Source organism: Crinia signifera, chromosome 2 (genome assembly GCF_055691185.1).
Source record: "Crinia signifera chromosome 2, ASM5569118v1, whole genome shotgun sequence".
In the NCBI taxonomy this organism is placed as follows: domain Eukaryota; kingdom Metazoa; phylum Chordata; class Amphibia; order Anura; family Myobatrachidae; genus Crinia; species Crinia signifera.
In genome coordinates this window covers 34,509,372-34,529,938 of record NC_139218.1, presented here as the reverse complement: position 1 = coordinate 34,529,938, position 20,567 = coordinate 34,509,372, and the positions used below count along the sequence as shown (strand labels likewise).

Here is a 20,567-nt window from a genome sequence, read left to right as displayed (position 1 = left end):
TGACTGGCCGTTCTCTGATTGGCCTAGAGAGCTCTCGCAGGTCAGCACTCGCCGTCCGCTAGTGAAAGCACTCAGCACCTGCTGCACACCCCGGTGTCCCGCAGATGATGATCACTGCCCGCCCCCTGCTCCTCACCGCCCGCTGCAGCTCCCCATTACATGTGCCCATCAATTGCAAAATTGTATGTGAGCCTCCTGGGGAGCTGCCGGGCGGCTCACAGGAGAATTGGGTCGGCCTAATGTATGGGGGCCTTAAGCACTGTTGGATTACTTTCTATCCCCCCCCCCCCCCCCCCCCCTCGCTACAGATTACTGTGGAGATTTATCAAAGCCTGGACAGATAAAGTGAAGAAATATAAAGTACCATCCACTCCGCTCCTAACATGTTACAGATTATGTTGAAAATGACAGTTATGAGCTGATTGCTGTGACTTTATCTCTCTCCAAGATACATCTTCCCATGGGTACACAATACACGGTGTGTAGCCAACAATGGTAGCGTTGGTGTGGGGGGTCCTGTTCCCTTGTTAACTATCTCCTCCCTCGATAATGAGAGCCCAACTCATTAACCATGTCCTCCCTCGTCTGTACGACAGGGAACATCTTTAACGACCCGCGGGAGCGTACGTCGTTAACAATGTCGTGCACACACACTAGACCAGGCATGTCCAAACTGTTGTCCTCCAGATATGGTGAAACTACACATCCCAGCATGCCTTGCCATAGTTTTAGCATTCCCTAATAGCAAAAATGTGGCAAGGCATGATGGGACTTGTAGTTTCACAACAGCTGGAGGGCCATAGTTTGGACATGCATGCACTAGACGATATGCACGATAAAATAATGAAAATGATATAGTTATCGTGCTTATCATACAGTTTATCTTCTAGTCTATACGCACCTTTACTCATTTGTAATTCCGGCCTGCCCATATTTCAGTGTGTGTGTGTGTGTGTGTATGTGTTTTTGTGTTTAATGACATAAGGGTTTTTCGCGGTAATAAGTGTATGTTACATATGAATTTGCGTTTAAATGTTTTTTTCCCCTCGTAATGTACTTGCTAACCCCTCCCCATCACAAAACCTAGACCCGCCTCTGTGCTGTCAGCAACCGGCGCCGGTCAGCAGTATCCCACTGGGTGCAAGAGCAAATTTATGGAAGCAATTAACACACACACACACACACACACAAGTAAACAAAAAACTAACTTTATTACTTTAGACCATATCCTACATCATGTTTAAACATCTTACAATGATCAAAAAGTGCGACTGTATCTATACTGACATGGTATTGGGCATGCACAATGCTAGGTGACAGACGCCACTGTAGTGCAATTACTTTCAGAAGCACACAAAGGTGTATGTATCACACAGCTCATTTACAGGCCTGGCATATATGACGGTAAGCAATATATATTTTATTCAGTAGAAAAAAAAATTGTACATTCTCACATGTGAAATTTAACTTAAGGCACATGTATTCATCTAGAGAAAAATAAGCTGAGGAAAAAAATACTTTTAGTACATAAGGGAATCATTACAAACGTTTGCTGTACATAAATGACGTTATGGCGAAGGACTACACAACTCAGTGCACCGTTCATTGCAGTGGGAATTTCCGCTGCTGTTGACCCTGGTTGTGTTAATCACCTGCCTTCCTGTGCAAGCCGCACTGTGTGTGTGTGTGTGTGTGTGTGGAGGGGGGGGGGGACAGGGAACTTCAGATGGGAGCTCTACAAATTAGGCAACTTTGGAGTGCAATACATTTGGCAGAAGATACCTGAATTCGGCTTTATACAGTCAAATTATCACCACATTGCTAGTGGTTACATGCTTCACACTACCATATTCTGTGGTTTATTTATTATTTTAATAATGTGGATTTATATTTGGATGGTGGCAATAGGCTTCTGTATGGTATGTTTTTTTTTATAAATAACAATAAAAACCAGTCTGAATTTAGACTGATCAGGGTAGATAACTAAAATATACACCAAGGCTAAATAAGCCACACCCCTAAGCTATACAAGTCATGCTATAATCGGCCCAGTCACACCCTACTCTGCCTGAAGCCACACCTCCAACAGGATACGCCCCTTCTGGACCTTTTGTCATTAACGCAACACTGTGGCCTGCGTTAATTGTGAAACAGAAAGGAATAAGAACCACATTTGGTAAATTATGTTACATGGGAATACCAAGCACACAAGGGGAGATTCTACTAAGGAGGACACGTGGAGAAATTGCCTATAGTACCCAATCAGCTTCCAGCTTACATTTTATCGAATGTACAAATATATAAATGATCCTTAGAATCTGATTGGTTGATGATGGGAACACCTCCACTATTGTTCGCTTTAGAATGTCCGATACATCTCAACCATTGAGACTCCTTAATGACAGTGCTTCTAATGCTTAGTTTTGGGATAAATCTGAGGTGTTGTTTTAAGGAGTGTTATTTCTTGCGGTCCTTGCCTTCCTCATTTACAGGGAGATGTATCAAAGTATGGAGAGAGATAAAGTGGGTAGAATGACGGGAGATAATCAGTTCCTAACTTGCCGTGTTACAGGCTGTGTTTTAAAAATGAAAGGAGCTGATTGGCTGGTAGTTTTTCTCTCTCCACTTTACCTCTTTCCTAGGCTTAGTACATATCCCTCCTATGATATTTGTCCAGTTATTATTACCATTTTAACTTCATACTGATCCTTAGGGGCGGAGTTAATAAACCTTTAAAAATGAAAAAGTAAATGTGTTTCCATAACAACCAGCCAGATTCGAGCAATCATTTTCTGCAAGGTACTAGATCAGGGGTTCTCAAACTCGGTCCCCAGGACCCCACACAGTTCACCGTTTTTCCAGGTCACCCGGCAGGTGCTCAGGTGCATTCATTACTCACTGACACATTTGAAAAGATCCACAGGTGGAGCTAATTATTTCACTTGTGATTCTGTGAGGAGACCTGTAAAACATGCACTGTCCCCAAGTTTGAGAACCTGTGTACTACATTAATGGTAGCTAGAATCCCATTGGTTGTTAGGGGCAACACCTAGGCCTCCTGCTAATCTGTCAGACTCAACATAGAAAAGTTAATTAGTTGGCAGAAAATCCAACAGAGTGTTGGTACAGTGATGTTAACTCTTTGCTTTGTGTTTTGGAAGGTCTCTATGCAGCCCCTCCATGTACTTTATTTTAATTAGGATTTAGTGGACTATGAATGTCTGGGAGTATAATATACACAGAATGTGGTGAACCGCATCTATGGGTGAAATGTAATAGGATGAGAGATTCAGAAAGTGAGAGATTTGGTGAGAAATCTCAAGTTTTTAAAGCGGCAATCATTTACACTGCAAAACCAGTTTGATTTTGCAGTGTAAATGATTGCCACTTTAAAAAAAAACTAGCAATTTCTTACCAAATCTCTCACTTTCTATCTCTGAAAAGACGGAAAAATCTGATTATATGTAAGTGTTGGATGCACACTATCACTGCAGTTTTGCTACCCATATAAAATAATATTCCGGTGAATTTATTGGATATTTTTATCCTGATATGAGCCTTTTTCTAATACCCACAAGTATCTAGATGTCGTCGGTCCAAGTAGCACACCCCACTTTCTAATTGCAATTAGGTGGGGTGTTTTACACTGTATCATTCTACGTAGTATTTATGTCACATGTCTATTTGCTAGCTGTAAAATGATTTGCTATTTATATAACACATCAGTGATCTATTGCATACAGTACGCTAGAACACTACACAACTAGGTTATGCACCAACAGGCTAGAACATTAGGAAATTGTATTTATTCCATTATTTTTTGCATTGAAATAATTAGGGGGAAATTTATAAAAGTTTGGAGAGAGATAAAATGACGAGAAAAGTACCAACCAATCCTTTTACAGGGTGTGGGGTAGATGCACTGATACTTGGTGAGAGATAAAGTACCAGCCAATTAGGTCCTACCATGTTACCTAATTCAATGTTCCCACTAAGGAGTGTCGGAAAGTCTGTAGATCAGCAAAAATGGCCGAATTCGTAAAACGGCAGTGAATTCGACAATCCGGGGCCGTTTCCAGATCGGACACCCTACAATGCTGTCGGTAAATATTGGCACAGATTGAACCCGCCCCCCCCCCCCCCGTAGCACATCTCCCTGTGTTCGAAAAATTAGTTAGAAGCTGATTGGTTGGTACTTTTTGGTGGGTATTAAATCCCCCACTGCTACTGTATTTCCGAGGGGGGGGGGGGGGGGGAAGCGGCGGGTGCCTATTTAATGCTGTCTTTCCCACAAGCATTGAATAGGCATCTTGGCAGTCGTGCCTGTTCTGTCAAGGACGGCCGTGGATTGTTGAGATCACGGCCCTATCTCGACGAACCGCAGCCATTTCTCGTGGGCACGCCCCCTTTTCACTGTTTGGTAGGCGGGAGATTGAATCCCGACTGCCAAATGTCAGTCGTGCGGGCTGAGAACGGGCCAGGGTCACGACTGTTAGGACGTCCTGACTGCCATGATGTCCTGACTGTCGTGACTCGGGATTGAATACCCCCTTAATCTCTCCATTTTATTTATCTCTAAGCTATGATAAATCTCCCCCATACTTCTGAATGGGTTAACATAAGTACATATTAGACTCCTGTACATTCTCTGTTACCCCACACAAAATGGCAGAGGGACCTGCTTTATATTGGAGGGAACTCCTGTGGTTCTAATTCTCGTGCACTATGTATCACTATTTAGCATGTATAGAAATAAAATACTGGAAAGCCGCATGCTGAAATGTCATTCACACGGGAAAAGCTTCAGCGCGGCAGCAGAATCTCCTTGGCTGCGACAGCGGCAATCGGAAGATCGGAAGATCTGTAACGGGGTAACATTCAACTGCTATACCCATAGGCTGATCCGGATTAATGCACAAAGTGATTCTTCAGAACATGGTCAGTTACATTTATTTCATGTAAAAATAGATATTTTTTCAAGTCTATCGTATTCACAATGGAGTGTGCCATTTTGGGAAAGGAAGTAGTTAAAATGGCCGCCTTCACAAAATGTCTTCTCATATGACAAATGACTTTGTATGCTTGAAATCCTGCAGAAAAACAAAACAAAACAAAAGTTTACATTTCAGACTACAATGTCTGCCTATTGTTTTCCTTAAATACTTTATTGCCTCCTATCATTGAAATGGTGCTGGGTTTTAAGTTAGACATAGCCATTACCTGTACGCTAGACCAAATAGGTGGCTCAAGCTCCCACATCGACAATGGTGGGGATGGGACAGTACTAAATTTACCGAGGGTTAAAAAGAGAGGTAGCATTGGGCTTTAACACCCCTGGCTATTTAACTGCACTCCCTTTTTGACCCGACTCCCTTTTTGACAGCTTTAGTGTGTTAACGAGCATTAATATGGGTTAACAGATGTTAGTACAAAGAATACTTGATGGGTTTATGTTTTAACAGGATATTAAACCGCTGGTGGATTTTTTTGGGCCTATTTTAAGAGGTGTAAAAAATCCACAATATTGAATAACCCCAGGAGATCAATTCGCCCACAATAAATTGCATTATTAGTCTAGGAGTGGATCCCAAATCCGGTCCTCAAGTACCCCAACAGGTCATGTTTTCAAGATTTCAATTTGTGGAAACAGATGGGATACTGTAGTCCCAGTAAAATAGATATGTCATCTATTCATAAGTAAAGAAGCTCAGAAAACATGACCTGTTGGAGGTACTTGGGGACTGGAGATGAGAACCACTGGTCTAATATGCATTTTGCACCCTATTACAGGTGTTTGCAACACTTTAAAGACCAAATCTGATGGTTCTATCACTCTATGGGGCTGATTTATGTTACAGGCAGGGGTGGTCAGGCCGGTCCCCGTGATCTACCAACGGTCCACGTTTTCCATATCACCTAGCTGGTGCACAGCTGTAGTCATTACTAACTGTCACATGACCCAAATCACCTAGCTGGTGCACAGCTGTAGTCATTACTAACTGTCAAATGACCCAAATCACCTAGCTGGTGCACAGCTGTAGTCATTACTAACTGTCACATGACCCAAATCACTTAGCTGGTGCACAACTGTAGTCATTACTAACTGTCACATGACCCAAATCACTGTAGTCATTACTAACTGTCGCATGAGCCAAATCACTTAGCTGGTGCACAGCTGTAGTCATTACTAACTGTCACATGAGCCAAATCACTTAGCTGGTGCACAGCTGTAGTCATTACTAACTGTCACATGACCCAAATCACTTAGCTGGTGCACAGCTGTAGTCATTACTAACTGTCACATGACCCAAATCACTGTAGTCAGGGCCGGCTCTACTACTAGGCAGCTTTAGGCAGCTGCCTAGGGCGCCAGGATCTGGGGGGCGCCACCAAGTCTGCAAATCAAAAAATCAAGGATGTCTATGAGGATCCTTGTTGTACTTAATGCAGATAAGGGCTGTGGAACTTCTAAGACCTCACCTCCATACTTTCCCTTGAGTCATACTTCCTACATTTCTGCCCCCTCCTCCTTGTACTCTATTGTGGGTGGTAAAGGGGAGGGTGCAGAGGAAAAGCAGGGGACTTGTCTACCTTCTGGGGGGCGGGGTCATGGGGATTGAATGACCACATGATCTAAAAAAAATGGGGGGGGGGGGGGGGCGGAGTAGCTTGAAGTTTTGCCTAGGGTGCTGAGAAGCCTTGCACCGGCCCTGACTGTAGTCATTACTAACTGTTACATTTTCAAGCCTGCTGCATCCATTCCTACTATAGAACCACAGGCAGCCTGAGACACATGATCTGTTGGTAGATCTTGAGAACAGGTTTGGCCACCCCAGATATATCTAATAAAATAAAAGGATAACTCTGCTCCTCCCCACTGTGTGTGTGTGTGTGTGTGTGTGGGGGGGGGGGGCACCCTAGTAGATGGCACCCAACAGAGCAATTCAAGCATTTTCGGGTGCGCAAAGCTAACATAAATAAACTGCTTCTAAACACTATCTACGAGTCTACTGGGAATAGTAAGCTGTGGCGAGCAAAGCGCAAAAGGTGGCGAGATTCCACATCTACAGTGATGTCAGAGATTTATGGCCGTGTCCCGTTACACAAAGTAGTAATTTATATCATACTTACATTTTCTGATTGTGATGCCAATTTGTGCGCATTCTCCTTCCTGCCGGAGAAAGAGAAAGTATGCAACAATATATTAGTCATGATAGATAGATAGATAGATAGATAGATAGATAGATAGATAGATAGATAGACAGACAGATAAACACACAAGAAAAGTTTCAGATAAAACAGGTAAAATGATACTTACTTAGACGATTTTGCACCTGATAAGGAAAAAGAAAAAACAAGAGTTATATATCACATATATAATCCAGCAATCCAGAAGCGATATACTCTCTATGTACTAACATGAACTGCTCAACTGGAAACAGACAATGAAATAGCACAATATTTGGATATTATCATGTGTCCGTTTTTATAAATCCTTATATTTTCCAGTGGATCTTAAAGTTGCAATTCCTGTGGTTGCAGCACAGTTCCCCAGAGTAGGGTGGTGGAAGGGAGGCAACCAATCAGATTGTGGGCCAGATGCACTAAGCTTCAAAAGTGATAACATGGAGAGTGATAAACAACCAACCAATCAGCTCCTGCCTGACATTTTTCAAACACACCCTGTGGCATGGCAGGTAGGAGCTCATTGGTTGGTTGTTTATCACCCTCCATTTTATCACTTTTGAAGCTTAGTTATGGAAGTCGAGTTACACACACGCCATTTTAGGATAGTATGGCCGCCATTTTGGTTCGCAGAGTTGCGCAAATAAAGTTTCCATACCCGAGTATGCGTGACAAAGTGGACCAGAAGAGTAGCCATACTATCACACATAAATTCATAAATACATACTGACACTAAGTAAAATGTAGTTAAAGGTTTAGAACGCCACACATAGCTTAGTTAGCCCCGCATACATCTGTCTGTATCATGTTTAGTACCGTTCCGTTCAGCTCATTATGCGAAGTATTCCGGTCATTGCGAATATTTCACAATGTACACTGCCCGATAGTTATGGACATAATCCATAACTCAGAGACAGTTTCTGTTGAAAGTAGTTCACAAAGGAAACTAGATGAAACCAGTTCTCATCCCTGCTGACGCCGAAACCACCAAACAAAGGACTCTTAAAGTTCATTCCCCTGCACCTGGTCAGACCAGGTACAGCGTCTAACCTCCAATCACAGTGGACCGGACATATGATCTCTGACCAATGAGAATGGCCTTTGACCTCCCCTTTCTGACCCTATAAGATAGGCGACCCAGAGCAGCCAAAGTCTCTTCGGCACATCTACCTTTCCCTGACCTGACCACCGGACTATAGTTCATCCCCGAACGATAGTGAGCTCTGACCGGACTACACTTCGCATATTTGATGAGAACGGTAACGGTTGCATTAACGGTATTTATACTTATTGTATAGTTGGCTGGTTGTGTCTTGTATCTGTATTCTTTCCCCTTAGCAGAGTCTGTTTAGCGTTCATTGTTAGTATATTGTATTACTTGTTATACCTGTTTATTCTTATTTCTGTAACCCCCTTTTGTCCATTAGGGACTCAAATACAACCTTTTTACGGAGCTCTTATCTCCATATTTCTATACAATGGTCGTTGTCTGTTTATTCGCATAATAGCGATAAGGTATATTGCGGACACAGTCCGATAAGGTATATTCGCAGATTAGAGACAAAGTACTGCGAAGGAATCTCTGATTAAGGTATTGGCTCTTGGTATACATAATACAATAAAAGGTACGCTACGCTGCGCTACGCTTTGTTCACACGTAGCTAGGTATAAAGGGTACGTTGGTTGCGGACTTATTACGTAATCAACGCTTTTCACTTATTGTCACTCTGGTTATATTTTAATCACCATTAACAATTGAGGGCTCGTCCGTCCGCTCCACAGTCCAGAACTCAGTACCAGGCGTGCGACCCGACCTATACCAGCAAAAGGGTGGAAGTATTTATTTGTTTCCATTGCTGGATAGGCCGAGTCCGCGGCGGTGCGGGGTTCGGGAAGTGCTAGCGCTGAACCCGGAGTACAATAAGTGAAAGCCACGTGTTTTAAAACATATATTAAGTGTTTAGTAAACTGTACTTCTGCCTGCCACAAGTAGTTTAACGGGGTATAGTGTCTTGAGTTGCTTGTTCATTACAGTATATGTACCACGTGCGATAAGGTTCGCACACGTGGAATCTGTGTTTATTATAGTACATAGAGGATCCCCTCTGTGCAAAACTATAATTGTTTATTGTTAGTTACCGCAAAAACAGGGACTCCGCCACGTGGCGACAAGTCCTGGGCCTTTTGCAGTAACGTAAAGCGTCTATTGTGTATTACGCAAGGTGCGCGCGCACGTGCCCATATCGGGAAATTTTCGCATCTTTGTACGTGATTTACGGATTAAGTGCGGGATTTATTTCGCATCTTGATACGTAACTTTCGGACGGAGTTAAGGGATTTATTCCACATTTAAGCGCAATTACTGCGTATAGCGAAACCCGAGTGCAACCTTGCAAATACACTATAGAACACGTGGGTGGCCGATTCACCGGCGGCCTGTGAACAGCGCATGTACACACGTGACTGTTCATTGGTACTGCACATGCAGCACACATAGGAACTCAAAGGTGAACAGTATTGAACCACTAGCTTTATTTAAACAGTATAGCAATATACTGTGGATAAGGTGGTGATTAAATAAAGAGAAAATAAGTTTTTTTTTCTTTTTGTTCATTTTCTCATAAGCAAGCAACTCAAGCATTATTTTAATAGATTCCTATAGCGTATTATAAGGGATTTATACCTGCATAAGTATCTAGTGAAAAGCTACCGGCCTGGGAAAACTTTCTGTACAGAAATATTTCAAATATATGCATAAGACCAAGGTGTAACCAGCGCCCAGTGTGAAAAATAACTGAGGCGAACGGGTGTGTGACGACACGACTCAAGCGCAGTGTAGTCCAGTGTAGGACAGTCCAGGTAGGACAGGGTTAGGGTTCACGTGACGACGTGCCCATAGGAACTGCCCCTTCAGTGGAATTGATTCCGCTAGGAGGGTACAAGAAGATATATCGGAACGCACTTGTTTCCGATTAGCTACTTTAGAAATCCGATTTTTGGGGGTATAGGAAAACAAGTTTGTTATACCCTGGAAAAATTGTGCCGCGCCAAGCAAGTTGGCTAGAAGTTCGCTGCTAGTTGAAAGACTTGGTGATTGAGTACGTTACCTCGCATTGTGGGCTCTTCGCTTGATTGCGTTGTAGTGTCGCTGTGTGGAGAAGTGAGTGGTTGGGGAGCTCTCAGATAAGTAATAACCCACCGATATCTATTAAGCTGTGAACGTTTATTCCTGTAATTATGGGTAATAACGGGTCACGCTGTGATAACGTGCATGTTAGGGAGGAAGCAAGCCGGCCAAAAGGATCGGCTGCTTTTATTATGTGCAGGAAGCACGGTGAACTCGCAGTTGTTTACCAAAATAAATGGAGAAAAATGACACAAGGCAGCAAGTTAGAATTTCCCAGTGTTGGTAGCTTCGATCCAGAAATCTTATCGGCAGTAAAAGATGAAATATGCCTACTCTCCAGTCGTAAGGAGAGAGTGAAGCATATAGAGATTCTTAAATTGTGGCAGAAGGAAGGACAGGAACAATGGGGAAGCAGAGTTCTGGCAATACCTGACACAATCAGCCAAAATATAAATGCAACCGCTGCCATAATAGAATCAGCTCCCCCACCCCCATATGTGCCGAAGGGGATAATGACTCATAAGAAGGGAATAAGTAATAATGTATCCGTTGCTAACCTGTACCCTGTCTTATCCCCTTACAAGGAAACCCGAGAGGAAAACGAGCAGCTGTTGGCACTGGCCGTCTCTCATGCAATTAATATGATTGAGGGAAAAGCTCAACCCGCTGTTGAGGCCCCAGCACAGGAGGAGGAGACGGCTGATGCCAACAGCATAGTATTGGACTCAGGTAATGATGCACCACACAGCACAGACACAAATGACTCCCAAGCAGGTCCCAGTAATGCGAATGTGGTACAAACATACCCTGTACGCACACTGGAGGTTCCCTATGGTAAGGCAGACAGAGAGGGTGTGATACCTACCAGAAAGATGACCATGCTAAACCTATGGACACGGTTAGAGCTGCGGTCCATCATTACAGATTTCCCTGACCCAAGGAAAGATCTAGCATCGTGCCGGAAATTTGTAAGGGATCTGGGAAACTCTGATGAGCCCACAAACAAGGATTGGAGAATCATGTTGAGGGCCTGTCTCCCCACTCACATTGACATCCCGAAATTCATTCAGGATAGTGGATTGAAAGTGGACAAGGAGATAAATGATGAGATCAACCAGGAGAATATACGCCTGATTAACTTACAGTTGGGAGTGTATTTTCCTGCAGCAGTGGAATATAGCAAGATATTCACTATCAAACAACAAGATGGTGAAGTAGCTAGCGAATATTTCAACCGGGGTTTGATGGCGGTATCAAAGTACACTGGTGTCTCCGAGCCTAAGGACGATCCCCACCTGAGGGAGCTGATTGTCTCTGTGCTGGTGGAAGGGCTTAACGAAAACCTGAGAGCCAGAGTCCAAACTTCTTTTCCAAATTGGCGTGGAATGACAGTGGATGCCCTACGGGAATCTGCTGTAGACCACGACCGTAACATCAAGAAACGCAGAGAACTGCAAACTGACAAACTGATGATGGTTAGCATCCAAGCCCTTACTAATGCCCCAAACAAAGCTGCATACCAACGAAACACCAGGGACACAGGTAGAAAGCCAGTTATCTGTTACAACTGCAATCAGGAGGGACACATTGCAGCTCATTGTAGGTTAGGAAACCACAGGAATTATCAGACACATAAGCGAGAATGGGAATCTCACAAAGGTGAGACACGGAGATACCCAGCCCCTAGACAATGGGAGGAGACAGACAGGTCACGCAACATGCCTCCTCCCCATCTGATGGCTGACACTGTGCTAAGGGCAACCCAGGTCAGACCATAGGAAACAGGTCATACCTGTATCCTACAGCCAGTTAGACTAACACAACACCTTGGAGAGGAACCTCAGGTGAAGGTTGATATAGCTGGAGTAAGACAAACCTTTTTGGTTGATACAGGGGCGGCCAGATCTGTTCTCAACACTCCTCTTCACTTGGGTTTCACTAACAAATCAGTAGCGGCAATTGGGGTAACAGGAAAAATACAACATTACCCACTGACGAAACCAGCGGAGGTTACAATCGGGCCTCTGCATACCAAACATTCTTTTCTGTTGGCTGCAGCGGCCCCGACTAACCTCCTGGGTAGAGATTTACTATGTAAAATGGGATGTGTCATCTATTGCACTCCCGATGGGGTATTCCTAGATACTCCTAAAAATCTTACACAAGAAGTGCAAGATATGCTGGACAGTCCTCAGAGGCTAATGTTGTATTCCACTGTTGTAGAATCAAATCCATCTAGGGTAGCTGAAATTACAGCACAAATACCGAGTTCCCTTTGGACTAAAGATGGACAGGATGCTGGGCTGATGGCAAATGTAGCTCCAGTAGAGATCCGTTTAAAAGAAGGCAGGATAGCCCCAAAAAATACCGCAATACCCTTTAAAACCTGAAGTTGAGCTAGGAATATTTCCAGTGATCCAACGATTGCTCCAACAGGAAATCCTAGTTAGAACTTCCAGCACGGCCAATAGTCCCATCTTCCCTGTGAAAAAGAGCGGGGGGAGGGGCTACAGACTAGTGCAGGATTTAAGAGGGGTAAACAAGGTAGTTGAGAGCCAATTCCCCGTAGTGCCAAACCCAGCTGTCATCCTAATGCAAATCCCACCTCATTGTACTCATTTCACAGTCATTGATTTGTGTTCAGCATTCTTCTCCGTCCCTTTGCATCCTGACAGCCAGTATCTGTTCGCTTTTACTTACAGAGGAGTACAGTATACCTGGACACGACTACCCCAAGGGTTCATAGACAGCCCCAGCATCTTCTCCCAGGCCTTGCATGATTGTTTACAATCCTTTCAACCCATGAGTGGTTCGATACTGATACAATATGTCGATGACTTGTTGTTGTGTTCTGGGTCACTGGAGTCATCAGTGGATGACACTAGACAGCTACTGATGCATCTCTCAGAGACGGGACATAAAGTATCAAAGGATAAGCTGCAATTATGCCAGACCAGGGTTAAGTATCTGGGACACTGCCTCACCCAAGGGCTGAGACACCTCACCGACGACAGAATCCAAGCGATTCAGAACATGGTACTGCCACAGACCCAGCATCAGATCCGTACGTTCCTAGGCATGTGTGGATACTGTCGCAATTGGATCCCAGGATTCTCTATTCTGGCATTACCACTGCAAGAGATGGTTTCCTCAACTAAGCCTGATCGGGTCTCTCATACTGAGGAATCTGAACTGGCTTTCGAGGAACTAAAGGTGAGCCTAACCAAGGCCCCAGCACTGGGAATGCCAGATTATGGGAAACCCTTTGAACTGTACGGAACTGAATCAGGTGGGTGTGCGGCAGGAGTGCTTGTACAAAAACATGGTGATGCCAACCGACCAATAGCGTACTACAGTGGCCAGCTGGACACAGTAGCACGCTCACTCCCAACTTGCTTACGAAGTGTGGCTGCAATAGCACAACTAGTAAGTAAGAGTGAGGACGTAGTGTTGGGACACGATTTAACTGTTCATGCTCCCCATGCTGTCTCTGCCCTCCTAAATTCTGCCCAAACACGTCATGTGTCCTCAGCACGGTTCACTAAGTGGGAACTGGCGCTGATGGCCCCAGTAAATATTACCATCAAAAGATGCAACACACTAAACCCAGCCACATTCCTTCCTCATGTGCCTTCCAAGGCACAAAGGGTGGAGGGTGATGGGAATGTTGCTGAATATGGTAAAGCAGAGTTTAGTGAGAGTGAGGACAAACATGATTGCATGTCCTACCTGAATCAGACCTTCACAGCACGTCCTGACATAAGCGACAGCCCATTAAGTGAGGTAGACATAACCTTATTCACAGATGGTAGCTGTCATAGACAGACGGACACGGGAGAGCTGTGCACAGGTTACGCAGTAGTAGATGGAGAAGGTATTGTGGAAGCTGAACCCTTGGGACCACCTCACTCAGCACAAGTAGCGGAACTGGTGGCACTGACCAGAGCATGTGAACTGGCCCAAGGAAAATCAGTCAACATATATACCGACTCCAGATATGCTTTCGGAGTAGTCCATGATTTTGGAGCCCTATGGCGCCTCCGAAATTTCATGACGGCGGCTGGCACACCAGTGGCGCATGCGACATATATTAGGAGACTTCTGGGAGCTATTCAGCTTCCAGACAGAGTGGCTGTTATCAAGTGCAAAGCTCACACATCAGAGAAGGACCCGGTGTCACTTGGTAACAGCCGCGCTGATGAGGCAGCGAAAAGGGCCGCATGCCCTGTAAATATTTTCACCCATCCTACCAACCTTTGTACACTGAACATAGTATCCACATCCAAACTGATAGACATGCAGAATTTGTGTTCCCCACAGGAAAGAGCAGTATGGAAGTCGAAGGGATGTGGCCAAGAGTCTACCGGACTTTGGAGAGATGGACACGGGAAACCAGTGGCCCCCAGAGCATACCTTCCTAGTCTAGCCGAGGCGGCCCATGGGCTGACACATCTTGGGAAGGAAGGTATGTGCAAGCTGGTAAAGGCCTACTGGTGTGCACCAGGGTTCGCTTCTCAAGCAGGTAGAGTGGCAATGTCATGCCTCACCTGTTTGAGGAAGAACGTTGGAAAAGCCATCCCAACAGAGCCATCCCACATCCCTCCTACAGAAGGCCCTTTCCAGGTAATACAAATCGACTTCATACAGTTACCACCCTGTAGAAATTTGAAATATGTATTAGTTTGTGTTGACATGTTTTCCAGTTGGGTGGAGGCTTTCCCCGCTGCCTCCAACACTGCTACCTTTACAGCAAAGAAAATATGTCAGGAGTTTGTCTGTAGGTATGGTATCCCAAAGGTCATTGAGAGTGACAGAGGCACTCACTTCACAGGAGAGGTCTTCCAAATCATGTGTAAACTCCTGGGGATTAATAGTAAACTTCATACTCCATATCGTCCCCAGGCGAGCGCCAAAGTTGAGAGAATGAATGGTACTATTAAGAACAAATTGGGTAAAGTGATGGCTGAAACAGGGTTGTTATGGCCAGAGGCACTGCCTATTGTGTTGTATAGCATTAGGACCACTCCCAGGACTCCGCTCAACTTGTCCCCCTTCGAGATATTGTTTGGTCGGCAGCCACACATCATGATAGACCCACAGGATGATCTCAAATGTAACAATGAGCTAACTGTACAGTATCTCCTAAAGCTAAACAAACAGCTAAGGGAGCAACAAAAGCAGCTGAAATTACTGAACCCTGATATGCCTACAGAGAATTGTCATAATCTTAAACCAGGAGACTTTGTTATGATCCGAAATTTTTTACGCTCAGGTTGTTTGATAGACCGTTGGGAAGGACCGTACCAAGTTTTGTTGACCAGCACTACATCAATTAAAGTCGCAGAGAGAGAGACTTGGATACATTCGTCCCACTGCAAGAAAGCCAGTAACCCAGAGTCCCAGTGTGCAGAGAGCGAGAGAGAAGAAGTGTCGCTAGAAGCATTGTTTCGGGAACACTGAGAAGCAGCCAAGGTCGAGCAACCTGAGCGAACAAAGGTCTAAGAGCAGAGCAAAATAAAAGTCCCCTGGTAGAGATGATGGAAGGACTCCAAGCAAAAGGTTCACAGCTATGCATATATGTCTTTGTTTTCTTTCTGTGTTCTTTTATTCACCCAAAGATACTCGGTGGCTGCCACATCCTAGAGCGATCGGAGCGGAGTTCTGACAGTGTAATAATGGACCCAGATATGGGTGAGGTAGAATCCCTAAACCAGCTTGACACTTTGCCCATGACAGGAGAAGGTAAAAGGTATGAGGGAAACGTAGTTCAAGGGCTATGTGATGAGTTATTGTCTGGTGAGTACTGTGTCTGTAGATATTGTCAACCTAAAATGGAAGAAGAATGCATCCAGCGATGTCAGTCGACAAGTAAGGCAACTACCGGCCGACATCCCTTGAGTGATTACCACTCACTAGTGGGTAAGGTTTTAAACCAAACAGAATGCTGGGTGTGTTCACAAGTGCTACATAAAAGGAGTAGTGTAGGCCTAGTCCCATACCTGCTTAATATTTCAGAGATAAGCGTATTAAATAAGGGGAGGCCATTGGATAAGAGATACCTGTATACCAGGTCCCCTAGTCTTAGATTACACCCATACCAAGTGGATAAATCCCTGGTATGTATGAACTTCTCAAGTTCCAGAGCGATTGGTACTTGGGAAGTGACATGGCATAACCAGACAATAACTTACTCCCAGCGTCCAGATGGAGAGCCTATTGATAAAGAATTGTTGTTAAAAATCCGAACCAGTGGGAGACACTATAAATATGTCTACACGGTGAAGAGAAGTAAAATGATGGCCGGCAGAGTATCAGCCGGCTACTGTAATGTAACCCTACAGCCAGAGATCTGTGAGGAACAAGTCAGGGAACAGGGGACGGGGATGTTCTTATGGATAATGTGTGACAAGATCATGAAATACTCTGTCCCCTATTTTCTCCCTGACGATGTTTATTATATTTGTGGTAGGAGGGCGTACAAATGGCTCTCCATGAACTACGTTGGTATTTGTTATCTAGGCAGAGTGTTACCTGAAGTGATGACCCTCACACATGATGAGATGATGAACATACACAGAGGTATTTCTCCTCCTTACACTCATACCCATTATGACCAAATCCATAAAAGGGATTTAACCATCAGGAAAGAACCCCTAGCTTCCGAAATGATACACGAGTCGTTCGGTATCCAACTCCTCATTGCTTTAGATATCACCCATACCGCCAGAGGAGTCATAAATTTTAAATATATACAAGCATTAGCCAGCTTGGTAGATAACATCACAGAGATTTATGATGACACCTTTAGATACACTGGGAAGGAGTTGCAAGCATATAAAAGAGAGCTAGTCCAACATCGGATGGTGCTGAACTATCTGACAGCTATGACAGGAGGATATTGTGTCACCCTCTCTACACAGTTTGGGGTGAAGTGTTGTACATATATCACCAACAATACTGAAGACCCAGAAGAAATCATCGATCATCGGATGGATGAGATTCTTCAGCTTAAATGGGAATTTAGAAGGGAACATAATATCAGCCTGGCAGAAATAGGTAACAAAGTTAGTGAATGGACCTCCTGGTTGAATCCAATGCACTGGTTCTCTGGTTTAGGAGAATGGGCGCAAGGGATCATAGCTAGCATAGGAAAACTCCTTCTCTGTATCGGTGGTGCCATCATAGTCTTTGTGCTATTGTTCAAATGTATAAAGGTGGTGACCCGGGGAAAGACAAAACGTACCGAAATCATGAGTGTAAGAACGAGAGATACAGAGGAAGACCAGGGTTTGGTATATGACCCTAAAATCGAAACCACCTCCCTTTAAAGAAACCATATTTGTGAACGTGTATATGTTGTAACCACCCCTGTTTTTATTTTTATCCCAAAATTGTACATTATCCTTCGTGACCCTGAGTAGGTTGTTCGATAAATGCGGCCCATCGTTTATCCATGATCCTGGATCGGCCGAGAGCAGATGGTTTACTCCCCTTATATGTTTTATTCATGTATCCCAATTTCTCTGTTAGGATTATGAATTTCTGTATTGTCGTGTGAAATGTTTTGTATTGTAACAGTTTTATAATTACTGTTAAAGGGTGGACTATGGAAGTCGAGTTACACACACGCCATTTTAGGATAGTATGGCCGCCATTTTGGTTCGCAGAGTTGCGCAAATAAAGTTTCCATACCCGAGTATGCGTGACAAAGTGGACCAGAAGAGTAGCCATACTATCACACATAAATTCATAAATACATACTGACACTAAGTAAAATGTAGTTAAAGGTTTAGAACGCCACACATAGCTTAGTTAGCCCCGCATACATCTGTCTGTATCATGTTTAGTACCGTTCCGTTCAGCTCATTATGCGAAGTATTCCGGTCATTGCGAATATTTCACAATGTACACTGCCCGATAGTTATGGACATAATCCATAACTCAGAGACAGTTTCTGTTGAAAGTAGTTAACAAAGGAAACTAGATGAAACCAGTTCTCATCCCTGCTGACGCCGAAACCACCAAACAAAGGACTCTTAAAGTTCACTCCCCTGCACCTGGTCAGACCAGGTACAGCGTCTAACCTCCAATCACAGTGGACCGGACATATGATCTCTGACCAATGAGAATGGCCTTTGACCTCCCCTTTCTGACCCTATAAGATAGGCGACCCAGAGCAGCCAAAGTCTCTTCGGCACATCTACCTTTCCCTGACCTGACCACCGGACTATAGTTCATCCCTGAACGATAGTGAGCTCTGACCGGACTACACTTCGCATATTTGATGAGAACGGTAACGGTTGCATTAACGGTATTTATACTTATTGTATAGTTGGCTGGTTGTGTCTTGTATCTGTATTCTTTCCCCTTAGCAGAGTCTGTTTAGCGTTCATTGTTAGTATATTGTATTACTTGTTATACCTGTTTATTCTTATTTCTGTAACCCCCTTTTGTCCATTAGGGACTCAAATACAACCTTTTTACGGAGCTCTTATCTCCATATTTCTATACAATGGTCGTTGTCTGTTTATTCGCATAATAGCGATAAGGTATATTGCGGACACAGTCCGATAAGGTATATTCGCAGATTAGAGACAAAGTACTGCGAAGGAATCTCTGATTAAGGTATTGGTTCTTGGTATACATAATACAATAAAAGGTACGCTACGCTGCGCTACGCTTTGTTCACACGTAGCTAGGTATAAAGGGTACGTTGGTTGCGGACTTATTACGTAATCAACGCTTTTCACTTATTGTCACTCTGGTTATATTTTAATCACCATTAACATAGTGCATCTGGCCCTATATCTTTTATCTTATAGAAGGTGCTAAATAGATACTGTAAGTAGATTCTGATTGGTTGCCCATAGCAACTCCCATCTCAGTAAATAAACCTTTAAGTGCCTGTGTCCTGTTTAGGGTTGCATCAATACCTGCCTGGCTGCTATGGCTTTCAGTCTTGACCCTATAATGTATGGTGGTGACTGACAAGTCTCGTCTTGGCTATACCTGCTATGTCTGCCTTTAACCCTTTGGGGCGGTATTTACCCTATTCAAATTCCGGGGGACTCCTCGCCGTCCTCTGACTCCCCTCTGATTTCCCTGAACGGCAAGGTTTGCCTCTTATGCAGTGAGCCCGCTGCATTTAGCCATGAGCTTCGCCATTTTGAGGGCCACACTTGCCGTTTCCACCCGAAAACCCAGCAAGTGCAGGCCGGTCAGTTGAATACTGACCCGCGCGCTGTAACAGCTCACCAAAAACCGCTGAATATACCCCTTTCCGTGCCAAGTGCATTTGTGAAAATAGGTGTGGAAATTGACCAGGCAAACATTTGTATTCACCATAATGACCTGTAATGTTTACCTTATATAGGAAATATAATCTTTTTTTTACACAACATTTTTTATTTGAATTTATATAACAAATGTGAACGACCCTGGCATTTTTAGCTGATTTTTTTGCACATCTCTCACAGAGATCTTGGTACTCAAAGAGTTAATATAGGTTTAGGAGACCTAGGGGGGAGATTTATCAATCCCATACATGGTGTCAATCTGGGGGCTGCAGGTTCATGTGGGAGGTTTAATTGAACATGTAGCCAATCCAAGCATCTAATATCAACAGCTCACAGTGGTGTATGTTGTATGAAGCTCCAGTAAAAAAAAAGTATTGGGGCAATTTGTACGATGCCAGGGTCGGGTGATCAGCTAAATCCAACATGTTGGACAATCTCAATTCGTCAATTCCAACCCCAAAATGTTATCAACAAGTCAAGGAGTTTTAACAAGCTGGATTTTGACATTCCTCCCAAGAAATCCCAGACCAATGGATCGATGAACGAAACGGAATCGGGGATTTGCCCCTTAGATGTATGTCCCACATTAGTTATAATATATTGCAGTGTGTATTTGCTCCAGAGCACCTACTGTATGTTGTTTCTGCAGAATTTTCTGTGAGTGCGGATATGATGTAAGACATGTGTGTAGGGGTTTGTTTAGTTCCTTGTGCTGTTTGTTTATTGTTGCATCCAGAAGAGGGAACATTGTACTAAGATAACAGATTTCCTCTTGGAAAGTGCATTTGCCAGGACAAGGATAAGGAGAACTTGGATCTCATCTGAAGGAACCTGATCCAAGGCTCATTGCGTAACAACACAAAGGACAAATACGGGAAGCCACAATTTATTTTATGAATTGGATAGTTAGTGTCATGTGAAGCGTGGGTCACAGTTTACAGTTTACAATGATACAGGTG

The 20,567-nt window shown here is 43.9% G+C and overlaps 1 protein-coding gene across 1 annotated transcript in view; it reads right to left on the bottom strand.

The window, feature by feature from the left end:
* Positions 1-1,192: 1,192 nt before the first annotated feature.
* The window catches only part of JAM2 (junctional adhesion molecule 2), a 110,963-nt gene continuing 91,588 nt past the window's right edge, over positions 1,193-20,567 (bottom strand). The window contains exons 8-10 of the mRNA XM_083171883.1: positions 7,319-7,334; positions 7,132-7,171; positions 1,193-5,090 (exon numbers count right to left, since the gene is read on the bottom strand). Coding sequence (XP_083028009.1) covers positions 5,058-5,090; positions 7,132-7,171; positions 7,319-7,334 — 89 coding nt within the window. The 3' untranslated portion in view covers positions 1,193-5,057. The remainder of the gene's footprint in view (positions 5,091-7,131; positions 7,172-7,318; positions 7,335-20,567) is intronic.